Here is a 22200-nt window from a genome sequence, read left to right on the forward strand (position 1 = left end):
ATGTCCAATCAATTTAATTTACCACAGGTGGACTCCGATCAAGTTGTAGAAACATCTCAAGGATGATCAATAGAGACAGGATGCACCTGAGCTCAAATTCGAGTCTCATAGCAAAGGCTCTGAATACTTATGTAAATAAGGTATTTCAGATAAATCTTTTATACATTTGCGAACATTTCTAAAAACCTATTTTCCCTTGGTCATTATGGGGTATTGTGCATAGATGGATGAGAAAAATATATAATTTAATCAATTTTAGAATAAGGCTGTAACATCAAGGGGTCTGAATACTTTCTGAATGCACTGTACGTTGTGTCTGAGCCATTGAATTGTGACTCCACTTTGTCCCCGTACGGTCGTTTTGCCTCTGATTGCCTTACGGAGGTCATAGCTGGGTTGTACACTAGGGCTGGGCTGTATACCGTATTTTACTGTATACTGGTATTTATGCACAGACCGGTTGGAGTTTTTACTTGACCTTCTATAATGGTATATGTTTGGTTTGTTAAATGTGATAAGCAACATGTAAAATGTCTGTTTTTATATTTTACTTGTTTGCTACTTGAGTACTCTCTCCTCCTGCATGCCGCTAACCACACCAAGCCTTGCCCCGTCACTCAAGGAGAGAGCAGTTTCTCGAACTGAGTTACAAGCACTTTCTTGCCATTCACTCTGCAAGATCAAATGATGCAACAATGTTGGGGACATGCTGCTTTCCACAAGTGTTCTATAATTACACTATTAGTTTGTGTATCTTATTGTCTGAACACTACTGTTTAATAGTTTGTCTTTATTTAGCCAGGTGTTGCTAAAATAATTTGTGTTAGCCGCTAATGCTAATCGCTAGTTAGCTGGTTAAATATACTAAGAGTCAGAGCAAACGTAGCTAGTTAGCTTACACTGCCTGGTACCAGTGCTGGTATAGGCCTTTATAAGAATGTTTGTGCAACGATATCTTGTCAGAGAAGAATAGGCGAAGCATGCATATGTTGGTTAGCTAGCTACATGAAGTAAGAAAACAACATGAAATGTAACATCTAATTAGGTTCACCTGGAAACACTGACCAACACTTTGTTTCCTACCCTGTCAATAATTCATCACTGGCTTATTCATTCGTTGCCATGTCAAACAATGTATTCAAGGTGCTGTCCACTATATTCCAACTATAGAATTAGAATAATCATAATATTTCCATGATTCCAACACCAATTAACTACGCCTAGATTTTTTTGCCCATACCATGCTGCGTGACACAGTATGGAAGTTATTATAAAATAAATGCAGAAATGTATGAAAATGCTGAAAATAATTTTTGGTTAGAGTTGGATTGAATAGTATAAATGGAGAAAGCCCCATTGAAATCACTTAGAATTTGTGTTTCCACCCTAGGGTCATGAGATACTCAGAAAGCATATTTAGAACATTTATTATTCAAAAACATAAAATACCTTCAAAAATATATATTTATTTCTTTTTTACCCCCTTTTTCTCCCTAATTTCGTGGTATCCAATTATCGCTACAACTCCCGTACGGGCTCGGGAGAGACGAAGGTCGAGAGCCATGCGTCCTCCGAAACCCAACCAAGCCGCACTGCTTCTTAACACAGCGCACATCCAACCTGGAAGCCAGCCGCACCAATGTGTCGGAGGAAACACCGTACACCTAGCGACCTGGTCAGCGTACACTGCGCCCGGACCGTCACAGGAGTCGTTAGTGCGCGATGAGACAAGGATATCCCTACCGGCCAAACCCTCCCTAACCCGGACGACGCTAGGCCAATTGTGCGTCGCCCCATGGACCTCCTGGTCGCGGCCAGCTGCGACAGAGCCTGGGCTCGGACCCAGAGTCTCTGGTGGCACAGCTAGCACTGCGATGCAGTGCCTTAGACCACTGCGCCACCCGGGAGGCCCTGTAATATGATATTTTGTCCATATCGCCCAACCCTACTGTACACATCCATGTTCCCAGTCACCTTGCTGTGGTTAAATGTGGTGGTTCGAGCCTTTAGTTTTGCGCGAATGCTGACATCTATCCACGGTTTTTGGTTTGGATAAGTTCTAATTGTCACAGTGGGAACAACATCCTCAACATCCTCTATGCACTTCACAGTCACAAAGTCAGTCTATACGTCGATACTATTCTCAGAGGTGACCCGGAATATTTCCCAGTCTGCGTGATCAAAACAATCTTGAAGCATGGATTCTGATTGGTTAGACCAATGTTGAACAGTCCTTACCACGGCTGCTTCCTGCTTAAGTTTCTGCCTATAGGTGGGGGAGGAGCAGAATGGAGGCGTGATCCGATTTGCTAAAGGGAGGGTGGGGGAGAGCCTTGTAGCTGTTCCAGAAGGGAGAGTAGCAATGGTCCAGAGCAGAAGGAGATGTGTGATAGAATTTCAGTAGCATTTTTCTCGGATTTACTTTATTAAAGTCCCAGCTACAATAAATACAACCTCAAGATGTGCGGTTTCCAGTTTGCCGTGTAGTTCATTGAGCCTTCGCAGTGTCGGCTTGTGTGGAATATACACGGCAGTGACGATGACCAACATTTTTTCTCGGAAGGTAATGCGGTCGGCATTTTATGGTGAGGTATTCCAGATCAGGAGAACAAAAGGGACTTGAGTTCCAGTTCGCTACCACAATCACACCATGAGTTGTTAATCATGAAACATACCCCTTTCTTTTTCCCGGAGAGTTCTTTCTTGCTGTCTGCGCGACTGATGGAAAACCCCATGGAGACCACAAAGACTCTCTGAGGGGTAAGCTTTACAGCACAACTCAGTGTTTCCCTGGACGCTTGTCGCTCACAGGCCCAATGTAAAATCCAGGGAAATATTTATAATCCTTTGGTTTGAAGACACAAGAAAGATTGCTGAGGAATGTTCTATTTCCATCAGCCTTCTGCCACAACATAGGGCCTAGATTTGGTAGAACATGCCAAGACGATATCTCCCAGTCGTATCTGTTATTCAGAGCATAGCCTGTCTCTAGCAGTGACGTGTCCTGCGCTTGGGTGAGCCTGGTGATTTGGTTCTATTGTCATTCTGCCAAGTGGAAGAACCAAGATTGCGTGAGACAGGGAAGGGATTGAGTGGGTGAAATTGAACATGACAGAATATTCTGCAGTGATGTTGACCTCCACTCTGTTTGGTCAACAAATAGTGTCCTCTCCTCTCTCTGCAGCAGACATAAGCAATATGTTCCCAGATAGCACACATAGGTCTGCACAACATAGGCACGATGTATACAGGATACTAATCTGGAAGATGCCGTTAAGACAGTGTTGCTCATTGGCAAGACGTCTTTCAGATGTATGTAGAATGCCTACATTGTAAATTCTGCAGTTCTACATCGTTTATACGTTGGCTAGACATCAACATTTTATTCTAATGTCTCGCCGACATTTTCCCAATGTGCAAACAATCTCCAAATTACATATTTTACACACAATTTGATATGTTGGCTAAAGGTGTGCGTGTTACCTTGGTTTGGAACATCAAATCGCAAAATTGAATCGCAATATGTATAGAATCGTGAGAATCACAATACATATTGTATCGGCACCAAAGTATCATGATAATATTGTATCGTAAGGTCCCTGGCAATTCCCAACACGACCAACAAAGCAGGGCCACATCAACAACGCTACTGGAGTGAAGGGGAGTTTTGAAGCCAGAGGCAGGGGAGTTGCTGAGTGGGTATAATGGGACTGAGTGACCAAAGACAAGCTCAAACATGGCATCTGCATCTTCCTCACACTTACAGGACTGATATGGTATGGTATGTTTTCTGACAAGCCTTTATTATAAATGTTTATGCAAGGAGGGGGAAGGAAACAGTCAAACAATAGCCTAATGCAGGCCATGAGTCATACTAATGCACCCCCAAAGAGAGCATTCAAAGAGAACAGAAGAGATTTCCCCACAGAAATAAGCTAGTTTAAAACAACGTTTCTTTTTTGATTAAATAAATCACTAAGCTACACCAAAGTCTGAATAAAATGTCCTATAATCACCAAAGCCCTGGCAGTAGCAATGAATAGACCATGCCCTTAATGATCCTCATTTATTTTGTCCCATAACGGAGAGTGAAGGTAAGGATGTTTAAGCGTACCATTTGTCAGCATGCAATCCAGAGGCTAGATGTTCTCAATGCCATTGCGAATTGGTTCATTCACGTCCTCCCATCTAGTACGCAATCTTTCTCAATTATTCAACAGTCACCACAACGGACAAACAGAGCAAAGCCAAAATGTGTCAAACTGACACACTGGAAATAGGCCAATGTCTTATGAACAAAAACACCACACTCTCCAGTCTTAGCCTTTTCCCCATACAGCTGAATGAGCTCATCACATTTCAACACAAAAAAAAACACCCTTACTGACAGTGATTGCCAATTTGCCAGGCATTAAAAAACACAGAACAGTCAGAGACCTAGGCACAAACCGATATTGCTGCAAATAAAAGCTTAACACTTTTACATAACTCAAAATTCAAAGGTGTGCAGCTGTAGACTACATTTAAAGACAAGTGACTTCCTAAGCCTATGTAATGGCTTCAGTAAGTGGGATGCAGCCTATCAGGTAGATAAGAAAACCAGCAGGCTCCGGACTTGAATACCCCTGCCCCAATCTAATCTTACACAGAAAGTCTGATACCCAAATCACCATACTGATGCATGCCCAGCTTCAGCTTCTCTGTATGGCAGGGAGAAAACAGTTAGACACTGTGACATCAACAAATAAAAGACAAACAATTGGACCATCTTCTCAAAATAGCATAGCAGCAGCAAATACTTTTGTAGTAATGGGGAGAGGGAAATCGATAGTTACTGGGGAGAGGGAAATCGATAGTTACATATCGGAATATTATTTATGACAATATATCATATTGTTTTAACAATATTGCAATATAATTTTTTGCACTGATTGGCTGTACCTGCACCAAAACTCCATTATTTTTGCATCATAGCTTGTTCTCAATCTTCTTTTTAATTAGGGAGCTACTTTGTTTTCAGCACTTTTATTTCCCTGACTGATCAAACTTGTTTTCTCATGTTCTCTCTTGTCTCTCTGTAGCAGACTTTATTTAATTTATTTAACCTTTATTTAACTAGGCAAGTCAGTTAAGAACAAATTCTTATTTTACAATGATGGCCTACCCCAGCTAAACCCTCCCCAAGCCCCGACGACGCTGGTCCAATTGTGCACCGCCCTATGGGACTCCCAATCAGTGCCGTATGTAGTGATGCCCCTAACACTGAGATGCAGTGCCTTAGACCGCTGCGCCACTCAGGAGCCTTATGGTGAACAATATGTTGAAATTGAATTGCAATGAAAATCACAGTATCAAATCGCAATACATATAAAATCGTTAGAATTGCAATACATATTGTCCTGTACAAAAATGTATTTGTTGTGGCAAACTTCCCACAAGTTTGTGACAAACTTGCTGCAAACTAAATAGTGTGCCACAAAATGTTGCCAGAAGTTTGTAAATGTTTGCTACTAGTGGTGAATCTGCAGCAATCCTTTGGCAACCATAATATTTATTGCCACTAGAAGCAAACAGTTCACCCAGTCTTTTTTCTAGCAAACAATTCTCTCAAGATTCTATTTGAATCTGTGGCAACAATATTTATTGCCACTTGCGGCAAACAGTTTACCAGAAGCCGTTTCTGGGGAACACATAAGTTCCAAGACCAGTCACTGTTGACGACCAATCAAGGGGATTAGAAACATTTGTTGGAAAATGGAAACCAAGCCATCTAGCTAGCTACCTACCAATGTTGTAATAAGTTAAACACTCACCGGACATTTTAAAATAGTGTTAGCTAATTGATGCCTAGTTAGCAATGTCATGTTTTATGGGATAGAGAGAAACACATTTTGTTGATACCAGCTTCAATATATTTGTGTCACTGACTGGCTGGCGCTTATCTAGACATGATATTAGCTATTATATTTTTGCGCAATTAATGTAATAGCTAGCTAACTAATGATTTCCCTAAACACTTACATTTTTAGGTGAATACGTTGCTGTCTTTTAATACCAATATGCATGTTAATATGCTAGTGTCACTGTTCAGTAGCATATTAGCTAGCACAACAGCTATGGTAGCAACAATATGAGCTGACTTGACATCAGAACAAAACTTCACTTTTGCAGATGGATACCCTTCCCCTACCCATGGTGTTGAAAGAGGTTGTATTGGGAGGAGGATGCATCAACACCCTGGAAAGATGTTTATAGTGCACTCACTCAACCCTTTTGAGTGAATCGTCTTCAAGCTTGATAAGGTAAGAAAATGCATGTATTATTCTCATAAATGTAGCCCATTCTTTGTAACAATTCAATCTTTCATTGCTGTAAACTAGTAGCTACTCATCTTGATCATGTGTTATTCCTTCTCTTTTTCTAGAAGCCATCAGTTACAAGGCAAAAAGACAGATTGAGGCCTTTAATCAAACTGAGGACAGAGAAATGTGCACCAGTTCAAGGCTTCGTGCATGCATGGCTTTGAGATGTCAGTTAACAATTATTCATTTTGCAAAAATAATATGAATTTCCATATTAGGCATAACTCAATTTTATGTTGCATTTCTTTTGAAGTCCCCAGTCTAGATTGAATATCATAATTAGTTGATTAGTTTGAATCAATTGTGTTGAGGGCTTGGCTGGAGAAAAATTGTGTATACTGTGGCCACACATTTATACAAGGCAGAAACTTTATTTCCTTGCTGAAACATACACTGCTCAAAAAAATAAAGGGAACACTTAAACAACACAATGTAACTCCAAGTCAATCACACTTCTGTGAAATCAAACTGTCCACTTAGGAAGCAACACTGATTGACAAATTTCACATGCTGTTGTGCAAATGGAATAGACAAAAGGTGGAAATTATAGGCAATTAGCAAGACACCCCCAATAAAGGAGTGATTCTGCAGGTGGTGACCACAGACCACTTCTCAGTTCCTATGCTTCCTGGCTGATGTTTTGGTCACTTTTGAATGCTGCCGGTGCTCTCACTCTAGTGGTAGCATGAGACGGAGTCTACAACCCACACAAGTGGCTCAGGTAGTGCAGCTCATCCAGGATGGCACATCAATGCGAGCTGTGGCAAGAAGGTTTGCTGTGTCTGTCAGCGTAGTGTCCAGAGCATGGAGGCGCTACCAGGAGACAAGCCAGTACATCTGGAGACGTGGAGGAGGCCTTCTGTATATAACATGAGCTGTTCACAGTATGTGTTGACAATCCTTTCTACCGCACCGTTTTTGAAAGATATAACGTTAGCCATCGAGAAAAATGTATTTTTTGCTACTTTTCTCAACAACATTGATGCCCTGAATTTAGCAGGTGCTATCGACAAATCAGTAGGAAAAAGTGATGGGCTACAATCTGCACACGCTACGGTCAGTGTGAACCAGAGTTAAAAATGGTTCCAGTCTGCCGTGAAGCGTTCATGTATACGGGTAGGAGTGTAGCTACATTTTCCATATATAAGTTTCTAATTTTGTCAAAGTCATTTTCATTGCAAGTTAAAGCGTACTTTTAGTTATCTAGCAAATGTTAGCTTGCTGGCTCACTAGCTAACATTACGTGTATGATCTGTGTAGTAATATTATTCGAATCAGAAATGTATTTGCATTGCTAGTTATAGCCTAATGTTAGCTAGTTAACATTGAACCTATTTTTTTAGCTTTAGCAACCTGCAGATTCATACTACAACTGACAATGTTTGTATTGGAAGTAGTATGAGTTGGGGTTACGTCGGTTCACTGTTTAGCTACCTACCTACCTACCTACCTACCTGTCTAAACAAAAGACTCAATTTTGGCTGGATTATTACATGACCCATCAAATTAGCAGGTGTGTCTAGGGTGATTACGGCCCTCGATTCTATTGTATTTCATGAACATGTGTACATGTGTCTAGACAATAGTGACCCATTCACTTAGCTAGATGTGGGTGAGGGGTGGTTAAAGCATTTCCTGCACATGACCCATCAATTTAGACAATTGTGTCAGGTAAGCGTAGTCTAATAACGATAAAATATTTTTTATCTGGACACAGTTTTTGGATATTGCCACTATGCAAGTACTATCACTGTACCGTTTACACCTTCTATTTATTTGTGCATATGACAAACTTAGATTTTACCACATGGCCTCACATGTGATTCCTTAAAGAGATGGGTGGGACTAGGGTTGCAAAAGTTACAGTAAATTTACAGAATTTTTCCATGGGAAGTTAAACTTGGGAATTTGGGGGTATTTGCTTAAATTCATCAAATAACGTTAGCTTATAACAGTGAACCTTTTTTTGTGGGATACACATAAGGCAATTCTAGGTCTTGGTTAAACTATCCCCAATTCAATGGAATTGCAACCCTCTGCATGCACAGTGCATTCTTACATCACATGTACAGCTGATCCTCAAGATCTTGCACACTAATGAGATGCTATTGAGCCCACACTACTACACTGTCTGAGCCAAGGACTACATGCTTTCTGGTAAGTTTTGATTACAATACTGGGTGGGGTGAATATATTTTATATGACATATACTACCGGTCAAAAGTTTTAGAACACCGACTCATTCAAAGGTTTTTCTTTATTTTTACTATTTTCTACATTGTATAATAATAGTGAAGACATCAACACTATGAAATAACACATATGGAATTATGTAGTAACCAAAAGTGTTTAAAAAAAATCTAAATATTTTATATTTGAGATTCTTCAAATAGCCACCCTTTGCCTTGATGACAGCTTTGCACACTCTTGGCATTCTCTCAACCAGTTTCACCTGGAATGCTTTTCCAACACTCTTGGTGTTCCTACATATGCTGAGCACTTGTTGGCTGCTTTTCCTTCACTCTGTGGTCCGACTCATCCATAACCTTCTCAATTTGGTTGAGGTAGGGGGATTGTGAAGGTCAGGTCATCTGATGCAGCACTCCATCGCTCTCCTTCTTGGTAAAATAGCCCTTACACAGCCTGGAGGTGTGTTGGGTCATTGTCTTATTGAAAAAGAAATGATAGCCCCACTAAGCGCAAACCAGATAGGATGGTGTATCACTGCAGAATGTTATGGTAACCATGCTGGTTAAGTGTTCCTTGAATTCAAAATAAATCAGTGTCACCAGCAAAGTACCCCCACACCATCAGACATCCTCCTCCGTGGTTTAAGGTGGGAAATACACTTGCGGAGATCATCCGTTCACCCACACCGCGTCTCACAAAGACACAGAGGTTGGAACCAAAAATCTCCAATCTCCTAATCCATCCTTAGGTATCCTAAAACGTAACTAATCGATAAAATTTAAGACGGAATATACTGTGTTCAATAGAGGATAAAATCAAAGTGGAGCAAGCTCCAGGTCGCGCGCCCCCCAAAAAAGAGTCCACTTGGCTTGACACTCATTCTGAATAGCCGTACTTCTTCATTTCTCAAAGGAAAAACATCAACCAATTTCTAAAGACTGTTGAAATCTAGTGGAAGCCATAGGAACTGCAACCAGGTGCCTCATAAATCAAATTACCCATAGAAAATCAATAGAAAACACAGTGAACTCAACAATAACAAAAAATCCTGGATGGTTTGTCCTCGGGTTTCGCCTGCCAAATAAGTTCTGTTATACTCACAGACATTATTTTAACAGTTTTAGAAACTTTATAGTGTTTTCTATCCAAATCTACTAATAATATTATATGCATATCCTGGCTTCTGGGCCTGAGTAGCAGGCAGTTTACTTTGGGCACGCTTTTCATCCGGACGTGAAAATACTGCTCCCTATCCCAAAGAGGTTTTAACTAGTAAATAGTAGCCTACAGCAATGTGTGTTTTTTTATTTAACCAGGAAAAGTGTGTTTAAATAACTTCTAACTTGTTAACAATTTCTGCTTGTTAGTTTTTGCTACCATGTGGGTTTTAGCTTGCTTGAGCCTGCTAACTGAGTGTTAATTCACCTGTTTCCATACATGTTTCATTTTAAAACATTTATCTTACAAAGGAGTTGTTTAACTGCTTAAATATGTATCTGTATATGGAATTGTATTTGTTGTTTTTTTACAAAAAAACAATCTTTACAGGAAAATGCCACGGGCACTATCTGATGTGTGGACATTTCACTGCAGCTAATGTTGAAGGAAAAGCTGTGTACATCTGCAAATACTGTGCCAAATCATATGTGAAGAATGCAACAAAGATGCAGAATAATTTGGCCAAGTACATACAGTTCTCTCAGCACTCACAACAATCAACCTCTGACAAAAGTCCCTCTACTTCTATTCGAAGTGAAAATGATGAATCTGACATCTTATCGATAGCAACAGCTCATAGTCCTCCTGGAATCAGAAGTTTTTTTTGACTTAACGGAGGAACCTAGTCAGAGATGCTGATGAATGTTTTGCTCGAGCTGTGTATGCAACTGGTTCACCTCTGATGCTCACAGGCAATGTGTATTGGAAGAGATTTCTGAATGTTCTTCACCCAGCATACACCCCTCCAACCAGACATGCTTTATCTACTAATTTGCTGGATGCAGAGTTCAACAGAGTTCAAGTGAAGGTCAAGCAAATCATAGAGAAAGCAGACTGTATTGCAATCATCTCTGATGGGTGGTAGAATGTTCATGGGCAAGGAATAATTAACTACATCATCTCCACCCCTCAACCAGTATTCTACAAGAGGACATACACAAAGAACACCAGACACACCAGTCTCTACATTGCAGATGAGCTGAAGGTAGTCATCAATGACCTTGGACCACAGAAGGTATTTGCACTGGTGACAGACAATGCTGCAAACATGAAGGCTGCTTGGTCTAAAGTAGGAGTCCTACCCTCACATCACACCCATTGTCTGTGCTGCTCATGCATTGAATCTGATCCTCAAGGACAGCATGGGACTGAAAACAATGGATTCACTCTACAAGAGAGCCAAGGAAATGGTTAGGTATGTGAAGGGTCATCAAGTTATAGCAGCAATCTACCTCACCAAGCAAAGTGAGAAGAATAAGAGCACCACATTGAAGCTGCCCAGCAACACCCATTGGGGTGGTGTTGTCATCATGTTTGACAGTCTCCTGGAGAGGAAGGAGTCTCTCCAAGAAATGGCTATATCACAGTCCAGGATCCTCCTGGATTATGTATTTTGGGAGAGAATGGTAAGCAGCCTGAAACTCCTGAAACCTACAGCAGTAGCCATTGCACGGATTGAGGGAGACAATGCCATCCTGTCTGATGTTCAGACTGCTTGCAGATGTAAGAGAATAAATCCGTACTGCCCTACCCACTTCACTGTTGCTCCAAGCAGAGGAAACTGCAGTTCTGAAATACATCAAAAAGCGTGAAGACTTCTGCTTGAAGCCCGTACACGCCGCAGTGTACATGTTGGACCCCAAGTTTGCTGGCAAGAGCATCCTGTCTGGTGCAAAGATCAACAAGGCCTATGGTGTCATCACTACCGTGTCTCGCCACCTTGGCCTGGATGAGGGCATGGTTCTTGGCAGTCTGGTGAAGTACACTTCCAAGCAAGGGCTTTGGGATGGAGATGTAATATGGCAGTCGTGCAAACATATCTCATCAGCCACCTGGTGGAAGGGACTTTGTGGATCTGAGGCTCTTTCCCCTGTTGCCTCCATCATTCTCCAAATCCCACCAACATCAGCCGCCTCAGAGCGCAACTGGTCCTTGTTTGGGAACACACACACCAAAGCACACAACAAGCTGACCAATACAAGGGTTGAAAAATTGGTGGCTATCCGGGCAAATTTGAGGCTGACAACGAACCATCCTCAACAAGGTTGGAAAGTGACAGTGAAGATGAGGCCTCAGAGTCTGATGTTCAAGAGGTGGACATTGAGGAGGTCCAGGGAGAAGACATGGAAGCCTGAGAGGAAGACAACCAAGGCTTTAGTTTCTCGACTATCATTTTACAGATGTATATTGAAAAAGTTTTTGGGAGATGAGATGGATCATTGGGGATCATTCAATATTCCCTTTCTTTTGTTGTTCAGTAAAATCATGCCATGTGAAGAGTTAACTCATTGAATTAAAGTTCAATTCGTAACTAAATGTTTTTTTGTTATTGGAAGGATTTAATCCTTTGCAATTTTGTCTACTTATGATAAAGGTTTATATTTCTGTCTCCATATGATATGGTAAATATACCCAATGCAAAAAAAGATCTACATTTAAACTGTATTAATATTAATCAAAATCAAATCAAATTTTATTTGTCACATACACATGGTTAGCAGATGTTAATGCGAGTGTAGCGAAATGCTTGTGCTTCTAGTTCCGACAATGCAGTAATATCCAACGAGTAATCTAACCTAACAATTTCACAACAACTACCTTATACACACAAGTGTAAAGGAATGAATAAGAATATGTACATAAAAAATATATGAATGAGTGATGGTATAGAACAGCATAGGCAAGATGCAGTGGATGGTATAGAGTACTGTATATACATATGAGATGAGTAATGTAGGGTATGTAAACATAAAAGTGGCATTGTTTAAAGTGGCTAGTGATACATGTATTACATCCAATTTTTCCATTATTAAAGTGGCTGGAGTTGAGTCAGTATGTTGGCAGCAGCCACTCAATGTTAGTGATGACTGTTTAACAGTCTGATGGAAGCTGTTTTTCAGCTTCTATCCCTGCTTTGATGCAACTGTACTGACCTCGCCTTCTAGATGATAGCGGGGTGAACAGGCAGTGGCTCGGGTGGTTATTGTCCTTGATGATCTTTTTGGCCTTCCTGTGATATCGGGGATGTAGGTGTCCTGGAGGGCAGGTAGTTTGCCCCCGGTGATGCGTTGTGCAGACCTCACTACCCTCTGGAGAGCCTTATGGTTATGGGCGGAGCAGTTGCCGTACCAGGCGGTGATACAGCCCGACAGGATGCTCTCGATTGTACATCAGGAGAGGGCTGAGAATGCACCCTTGTGGGGCCCCAGTGTTGAGGATCAGCGGGATGGAGATGTTGTTACCTACCCTCACCACCTGGGGGCGGCCCGTCAGGAAGTTCAGGACCCAGTTGCACAGGGTGGGGTCGAGACTCAGGGTCTCGAGCTTGATGACGAGTTTGGAGGGTACTATGGTGTTAAATGCTGAGCTGTAGTCGATGAACAGCATTCTCACATAGGTATTCCTCTTGTCCAGATGGGTTAGGGCAGTGTGATTGCGATTGCGTTAACTGTGGACCTGTTGGGGCGGTAAGCAAATTGGAGTGGGTCTAGGTGGAGGTGATATGGTCCTTGACTAGTCTCTCAAAGCACTTCATGTTGACGGAAGTGAGTGCTACGCGGCGGTAGTCATTTAGCTCAGTTACCTTAGCTTTCTTGGGAACAGGAACAATGGTGGCCCTTTTGAAGCATGTGGGGACAGCAGACTGGGATAAGGATTGATTGAATATGTCCGTAAACACATCAGCCAGCTGGTCTGCGCATACTCTAAGTACGCGGCTGGGGATGCCGTCTGGGCCTGCAGCCTTGCGAGGGTTGACACGTTTAAATGTTTTGCTCACGTCGGCTGCAGTGAAGGAGAGCCCGCAGGTTTTGGTAGCGGGCCGTGTCAGTGGCACTGTAGTGTCCTCAAAGCGAGCAAAGAAGTTGTTTAGTCTGTCTGGGAGCAAGACATCCTGGTCCGTGACGGGGCTGGTTTTCCTTTTATAGTCCGTGATTGACTGTAGACCCTGCCACATACCTCTCGCGTCTGAGCCGTTGAATTGCGACTCTACTTTGTCTCTATACTGACGCTTAGCTTGTTTGATTGCCTTGCGGAGGGAATAGCTACACTGTTTGTATTCGGTCCTGTTTCCAGTCACCTTGCCCTGATTAAAAGCAGTGGTTCGCGCTTTCAGTTTTGCGCGAATGCTGCCATCAATCCACGGTTTAATAGACGCTGTGGGTACGACATCGCCGATGCACTTGCTAATAAACCCGCTCACCGAATCAGCATATACATCAATGTTGTTGTTCGCCGCAATCTGGAACATATCTCAGTCCACGTGATCGAAGCAATCTTGAAGCGTGGAATCCTATTTGGTCGGACCAGCGTTGAACAGACCTGAGCGCGGGAGCTTCCTGTTTTAGTTTTTGTCTGTAGGCAGGGAGCACCAAAATGGAGTCGTGGTCAGCTTTTCCGAAAGGAGGGCGGGGAGGGCCTTATATGCGTCGCGGAAGTTAGAATAACAATGATCTAGGGTTTTGCCAGCCCTGGTTGCACAATCGATATGCTGATAGAATTTAGGGAGCCTTGTTTTCAGATTAGCCTTGTTAAAATCCCCAGCTACAATAAATGCAGCCTCAGGATATGTGGTTTCCAGTCAAATGATGTCAAATGATGTTCGTTCAGGGCCATCGATGTGTCTGCTTGGGGGCGATATATGCGGCTGTGATTATAATCGAAGAGAATTCTCTAGGTAGATAATGCGGTCGGCATTTGATTGTGAGGAATTCTAAGTCAGGTGAACAGAAGGACTTGAGTTCCTGTATGTTGTTATGATCACACCACGTCTCGTTAATCATAAGGCATACACCCCCGCCCTTCTTCTTACCAGAAAGATGCTTGTTTCTGTCGGCGCGATGCGTGAAGAAACCAGCTGGCTGTACCGACTCCGATAGCGTGTCTCGAGTGAGCCATGTTTCCGTAAAACAAAGTACGTTACAGTCTCTGATGTCTCTCTGGAAGGCTAACCTTGCACGGATTTCGTCTACCTTGTTGTCAAGAGACTGGACATTGGCGAGTAGTATGCTCGGGAGCGGTGCGCGATGTGCCCCTCTACAGAGCCTGACCAGAAGACCGCTCCGTTTGCCCCTTCTACGCCGTCGTTGTTTTGGGTCGCCGGCTGGGATCCGATCCATTGTCCTGGGTGGTGGGCAAAACAGAGGATCCGCTACGGGAAAGTCGTATTCCTGGTCGTAATGTTGGTGAGTTGACGTTGATCTTATATTCAATAGTTCCTCCCAACTGTATGTAATAAAACCTAAGATTCCCTGGGGTAACAATGTAAGAAATAACACATAAAAAAACTAAATACTGCATAGTTTCCTAGGAACGCGAAGCGAGGCGGCCATCTCTGTCAGTGCATATATTTCCGTTAATTCCAACAGAAAGTTTCCACCTCTGAATATTCCCCAAAATGTGCAACCCTAGGTGGGATTAAGGCTTAAGAGGGTGTGAACGATGCTGAATGGGTGTAGACAAAGAGCTCTCCAGTAGGTGTACCAAAATATTCAAGGGCCATTTTCTCAAAAGTGGGGTTTCAAGTTTATCAACTTTCAAAGCAGAATTACTTTCCCATTGTTCCTCAACTGCAGTGTATGATATACAATTTCCTAGCTCTGAGTCTCTACCTTTATCCAATGTAAAAAACTATTTAAAATGTTGCTACATAAGACCAAATCGAGGCAGTCAGCCACATCTCTCATGTAAATGTTGTAGCTACATACAAATATTAAATAAACCATTTATTTGGGAAATATCCAGTCTGCTCTTTTCTTCTTTAGCATTCTGATTTCAAGCTGTATTGGATTTACTTCTGTTAAGACATTGAATACATGTTGTTTAGTATATTTAGTATGTTTAGTTCTCTGTGAGAAGCAAGTTAATTTAAAGTTTTGATTTAGTTTATATAGATACAGGGGTACAACTTTCACTGGGGACGGGGGGACCTGTCCTCCCCCCACACATTCTGAAATTGCATTTTTGCCCCCCCCCAGTTTTATCATTGGAATGTGATACAAAACGAGGCAACGGTGTGCTTTAGGACCATGCAGACGCCTCCACGCGGTTGGCTAGGCTGGATTTAAAAAACTATTATAATAATTGTTCCTCCACACTTCTAAAACCAAAGTTGCACCCCTGTGTAGATACATTGTGTGATACATGTGATACAAAACAGGGCAAGGGTGTGCTTTTGGACCATGCGGACGCCTCCAAGCGGTCGGCTCTGACTGGATAAAAGAAAACGGTATTATAATAATTGTCCCCCCACACTTCTAAAACCAAAGTTGCATCCGTGTGTAGATGAATTTCAATTATAACACGCAATAACCAAAAAACTGATCTAATTTCCATATTCGGACTGAGTTTGCAGCAAACAGTATGTTCGCCACAAGTTTCCCAGAATTGTTAGCCAGAAGTTCACAAATCGCCGCAAATTTGCCACAACTAATTTGCATGAGAAAATATGGGTTTGCAGCAAACTGGCCAAAGGTTTGCCAGAAGCCTGTTTTTTTTTTGGTAAGGGGTATCGACACCTAAGAATCGTGATAATATTGTATTGTGAGGTCCCTGGGAAATCCCAGCCCCCACTGATTGATGTTAATTCTATCACACGATGAGATCATTGTGAGATGTAAAGCCAAGTTAGTCTAACCACTGATGACAAATTACACTGAATGAAGGGCTGGCAGCCATTCAGCACCAACTTGGAATGACACCCAGTCGGCATGTGTCCTCACAAGCACCCAGTGTGGTGTGACCAACTACAAGGACCCAGTCTGATACGAGACTATTTTCTGACTCAATCAAGGAATTTTAGTGTAGTAATAGTCCTGAAGTCACCCGAGCTTAATTTCTCTCTAAAAGAGTATTTCCACTTAATCAATTGCTTAGCAAGGATGTCAGAGGCTTGACAATTTTTTAAACCCCGTTCAGGAGCTTAGATTGTGCCTGTACTGCTGTCAGGTCCTGAAAAGTCTGCATAAAAGGAACGTCTATTGGATGACTGACAGTGTTATGTTCCAAGCAGAGAACTTGGAAGGTAAACATAACATGGGTTCCATTCATACTCCGGAGAATTGGTACCATTATCAATACTGGTTTCATTTCTTTACAGTCAGCAGTATTGATTAATTATGTAAGGTGACTGACATAAAGAATCTCTCGTTTCTCTTCTTCCAATAGCTATAACGTCTGTTGGCATGCACCAATCAGCCTTGCACTACTAGCTAGCGAGTTTGCCAGCAGACGTATAAAGCACAAAATGCATAGGGGGCTGTTACAAATAATGAATAGTTATTTGGCCATCTCTGGTTGACAGAAAGCAAATATGGTAATACGTTAGCCGAGCTAGCAAGCAATCTTTCTTACCTGGACAAGTGTTTCAATATTTGTTTTTTTATTATTCCTGCCATAGCGGTATTGGGGAGAATAAGATCGCTAGCTAAATTGTTTATTTGTAGCTAGCTTATTTGCATCTCTTCATATTCCACGCCCTCTTATCTTCAGTGAAATGCCCAGCTGGCTGCCTTCTCTCATTCATTACGATTGCACAGTCATTTCTGTCTAAAAGTATTTTTCCCATAAGACATAGCGAGCAAAAAACATGCTGCCTTGGGTTTAGGTGCCTGGGTCACAAATATTACATTCTAGCGCCCCCTGCTGAATTTATAAAGAGGAGCTAGGTATACAAATGACAACGGTGCTGTTCAGAGATTAAAACATTAACGACCACAGAGAACTTTGCTTTTTCGTTTAATAGACCGTAATACAACAAATTCAAAGCCAATAGTAACGGCTCATAAAATTGTAAAAAATAAACTGCTGACTCATCTGACTGGTAACGTTACTGCCAACAAAATAAAACCAAATAAAATGGGAGACCTTATAATACACCTCTAGGTGAATGATAAAACACATTCAACAACATTTTCATAACTTCCCGTTTTGTCTTTGGCACTTGCCAAGACAATAAAATAACAATGAGTAGGGAAATGGGAATAAGCAGAGGGAACATTATAAAATCTGTAGAATAATAAAAATGAAATCCATCCAGGGAAAATGGATAGTACAGTAAAGGCAAGATAACCAACACAGTATTATGTAAAGTGGAGTCCAAGAAACAGTTGTAGAGTGGAGGGATTTGCCAAAAGGTTTGTTCCACAGGATCAGTAAAGCTCCTTACCTTCAAATCTACTTAGTAGAAGTTTGACGCAAAGTTACCAATAATTATACGATCAACTAGCTACATGTGATTAACTGTGGCACTTGTCAGAGAAACATTTTATATTTGAGACCACCTTATTCAACAATAGATTTCCCTAAACAAACCGATTTTATAAGTAAGAAAATAAGATTTACTGATCATGTGGAACAAACCCATGGTGTGTTTGAGGGAGTCGGGAGAGTTTATCGGTCTGGCCGTGCCATCATTGGCCGCATCATCATTGGGTGACCGGGAGGTCGCATCATGTGATGTCCAGGCATCATCTGCATTCGGCCACCCATTGGAGGTCGCATACCTGAGAATGTAGGAAAGAAAGCATTTACAGGTGGTGGTTTCAATAATTTATTTGTTCAGATTATAGTATTTAGTTTTAGATAGTGGTATGTTTCCTCAACAATATTGGCAAACTGAAGCATACAGACTCAAACAAGTGAAGAGTATGTATATCACAGAAATAAGAGTTGAGGTTATCCTACCTGGACCACCCATCATTCCAGGTGGTGGTCCCATTCCACCCATCATGGGCATCATTGGAGGACCACCCATCTGGGGTGTTGGTAGCATCCCTGGACGTGGGGGGCCATCTATTGGTGACACATTAACAACAATAACCACCGGGAAACTCAGACCATTAGCAGCAAAATATTCTTATATAAAGTAAATTGGTTGTAAGATTTGCTTTCCAAGAAAGGACTTTTGGTTGCTCTTGGACATGATCTTCGCATCCTAACAAATGTGCAACATGCAACAATTTCAGAGTTTCAGTTCATAAGGAAATCAGTCAATTGAAATAAATTGGGCTCCCCCACTCTGTAGCCAGAATCAAAATTATTTTTCCCCCATGAAAAGGGCTTCATTACAGACATAAATAGTCCACGGCATCCCCCCCATCAGACAATTCCATAGGTGAAGAAGCCAGATGGAGGTGCTGGGTTGGCGTGGTTATACGTGGTCTGTGGTTGCAAGGCTGGTTGGAAATACTGCCAAATTCTCTGAAACGGCGGAGGCAACTTATGGTAGAGAAATGAATATTAAATTCTGGTAGACATTCTTGGAGTCAGCATGCCAATTGCACACTCCCTCAAAACTTAAGACATTGTAGCATTGTGTTGTATGACAAACAGCACATTTTAGAGAGGCCTTTTATTGTCCCCAGCACAAGGTGCACCTGTGTAATCATGCCGTTTAATCCGCCTCCTGATATGCCACACCTGTCAGGTGGATGGGTTAGCTTGGCAAAGGAGAAATGCTTACTAACAGGGATGTAAACAAATGTGCACAATTTGAGAGCTTTTTGTGCATGTGGAATATTTCTGGGATCTTTTATTTCAGCTCATGAAACCAACACTTTACATGTTGCGTTTATATTTTTGTTCAGTATACATGGCGCTAATGCACTTACTGAGGTTTGGTGGAGGGATCATGGCACCCCCTGGAGGTGGGGCTCCTGGGAATGGTGTTGGGGGCATCTTCCCTTGTTGGAAGGCAGCGGCTAAGAGAAACACAATGACAAAGTTAGAGCTCCTGACATATTAGCCTTCAGGCCCCCGTTCACCTAGGACGGTATTGACTTAACACCAAGGTAACAAAGACAGGTCTGTCTTTTTTGTGTGTTACTCACTTGTTTTGTCAATGAGGCTCTGCGCTTGTTCTTCCATCCATTTCTGGTAGTAGTCTTTTACATTTTCTTTGTGTTTGCGGCCACTGCAGTGTGTTTTCCTCACAGAGGGCTGCCAAACACAGAACATTCATCAATGTTGACCAACATTCCTTATACATAATAGGGCGATAGAAGAGAAGAAAAAAAACTCACATTCAGCTTAATGACAGAATCAACCACATGCAATCAGGAAACACTTCCACTAGCAATGTTATGCAGACTTACCGAGTCATGAGTAAGGTAGGTATCACAGTAATCACAATAAAACCTGATGATAAACAGACATATTGAGTGGTAGATCAATTTGTGTAGGCAGAACCAGACAGTATAAAAACAAATATGCAGCTGGGCAGAAAAGTCAGACTAAATGTATCAGCTCCCCATAATAGAACTCAATCACTGGGAACAAAACAGACAAGCTATAAATGATGCTATTGCTGATGGTTAACACTTCCTTCCCAGCCAACAGAGTTAACACAGCCAAAGTAAAAAATTGGCTAGATCGTCAAATCGTGAAAACAAAAACATGCTTTTTAGTCTTAAGGTTAGGCATAAGGTTAGCAGTGTGGTTATGGATATGTTTAAGATCAAATAGTAAGAAGAGATAACTCCAGTATCCCTGAACATTGTAAATATGGTAATGGTCTGACCCTGTATATAATAGTATAAATACTTTCTCGAGTTCTTATTTCACGTGTTTTTTTTAATCTACTTATATTTGTAGTATTACATTGTTATTAATTACTGAATTGTTGGGTTTAGAGCTTGGAAAAAAATTAATTTCACCGTAATTCTGCACGTGACAATTTGAAACCGTGAAATTGTAGAAATAGGCGGGGTTTATGACTTTGAGGCTGTGGTAACTAGTGACGACCCCAACAAAGGTAGCTGAAATGTCTGAGGCCGGTTGAATAAGCTACTATAACTTCGATTCGTTAAATTAGATCTACATGTTCAGTCTTCATTAAGGTCAACTACCTTCAAAAGAGAATAAATACTCTAATGAGAGACAAAAGATAAATACTCACTTCGGCATTTTGAGCAGCCTGGCTAACAAGCACTGAGATATATGTTAAAAACGTCACTTTACCGGAAGCCTAAGTAAACGACGACTCTTTTCAAGGAAAGAGGTGCGCCATAATGAGTCCTCATAATAACTGCAGCGCCACCACCCCCACTACAGGTGTTGCAAATAATACAAACTATACCAGCAGGGCACTGACTGAATCAACAATGTTTTATACATTACTGTATTGGCCATTTGGAATTATCTTGTGAAGGCTGCGTGCATTTCTAATAATTCCCTTTCCAGTGCAAAACAATCCTGAAATCTAATCATTTTAGCACATCTACAATATACGCGGGTGCGTTCGTAAATTCACTCTGGCAATCTTTTCCGATTTCAGAGGACTCTGGTTTGAGGGTACCAGAGCGCAAAATAATTTATGTATTTACGAACGACCTTGAACCCGGTTGTTATGACACGTGTCAGTAAACATCAGCAAAAAAAAAATGAAATAAATTGGTGCCAGTTACACAGTTAGTCATTAACCCTCGAGACAACATGAAAACCGTATAACCAGCTTTGATAGGGCAAGTACAATGACCAAGTCTAAATGGGGACCATTGCAGGCTCTCGGAGGAGGAAGGGGAATACTGTCCTCCTCAGTGAATTTCATGAAAATAAACCTTTACTAAATATATTCACGTCATCAAATTATTTATTAAAACACACTGTTTTGCAATGAAGGTCTACAGTAGCCTTAACAGCACTCTGTAGGGTTGTGTCATAGTGTAGCTAGAGGCCAGCTGGCTTCTGTCCTACCTTTGCAGATTGAAAACCTGTGGTTTGAATTGGAGACTTGTTTACGTGCTGCTGTGCATTTTGTTGCTAACCTTACTTTGCTACCTGCCAACTTTACGGTTTTTACTTTTTAATTACGTTTATATTTTTTGTTTTTCCCTCGCTCGACTTTTTTCAATCAACTTTTTCTCTCCGGACGGTTTATCTGGACATGGTGCCTTCTAATTGCAGTTGCTGTACTCATAATATACAGGAGAACGATCGCCTTACGGTGAGTATAGCTGTGCTGCATGCCCAGCTTCAGACGCAATCGTTAGGCAAGGGTAATTTAAGTGTAGGAAAGTATGAAACAGCGTCTGGGCCACCAGCAAGTACAGATAGTAGTATAAATCCCCTCGCACAGTCCCCGCAGCCGGACAACTTTCTCATGGCTTCTGGAGGGAAATGCTGTAGGAAGGCTCAACCGGTGTCGCACATTCAGCCAACAGAAACTTTCAACCTGTTCTCCCCATTAAGCAGCGAGTCGGAGTCAGAGGCCGAGCCTTCTCTGGTCTCTACTCCTCCCATTACGGGGTCTGAGACGCCGAAGCCTCCCACCATTAGCTCTGACAAATTGAATATCAGTTTGTCTCTGTGGATGGTTTGTCCTCTGACAAATCAACTGTAAATTTCGGTGTTCCTCAAGGTTTCATTTTAGGACCACTATTGTTTTCCCTATATATTCTACCTCTTGGTGATGTCATTCGGAAACATAATGTTA

The 22200-nt window shown here is 41.7% G+C and overlaps 2 protein-coding genes and 1 long non-coding RNA gene across 3 annotated transcripts in view; 1 reads left to right on the forward strand and 2 right to left on the reverse strand.

Moving 5' to 3' along the window:
* Window positions 1–17296, reverse strand: part of LOC139557435 (bridge-like lipid transfer protein family member 3A) — a 69726-nt gene extending 52430 nt beyond the window's left edge. The window contains exon 1 of the mRNA XM_071372243.1: window positions 17121–17296. Within this exon, the coding sequence (XP_071228344.1) occupies window positions 17121–17164 (44 nt within the window). The 5' untranslated portion in view covers window positions 17165–17296. The remainder of the gene's footprint in view (window positions 1–17120) is intronic.
* Window positions 6169–6785, forward strand: LOC139558042 (uncharacterized). The gene is made up of 2 exons (XR_011671534.1): window positions 6169–6302; window positions 6425–6785. It is a non-coding gene; the product is annotated as an uncharacterized lncRNA (long non-coding RNA).
* A 192-nt stretch (window positions 17297–17488) lies between the features above and the next one.
* LOC139557437 (U1 small nuclear ribonucleoprotein C-like) lies at window positions 17489–20848 on the reverse strand. Its single transcript, XM_071372245.1, has 6 exons — window positions 20665–20848; window positions 19862–19904; window positions 19598–19706; window positions 19379–19468; window positions 18453–18560; window positions 17489–18271 (listed from the first exon to the last, which is right to left on the reverse strand). Exons 1-6 carry the CDS (start codon window positions 20670–20672, stop codon window positions 18159–18161), a joined length of 471 nt encoding a protein of 156 aa, XP_071228346.1. The 5' UTR covers window positions 20673–20848; the 3' UTR covers window positions 17489–18158.
* Window positions 20849–22200: the final 1352 nt, after the last annotated feature.

The sequence above is a fragment of the Salvelinus alpinus genome, chromosome 28 (genome assembly GCF_045679555.1).
Source record: "Salvelinus alpinus chromosome 28, SLU_Salpinus.1, whole genome shotgun sequence".
NCBI lineage: Eukaryota > Metazoa > Chordata > Actinopteri > Salmoniformes > Salmonidae > Salvelinus > Salvelinus alpinus.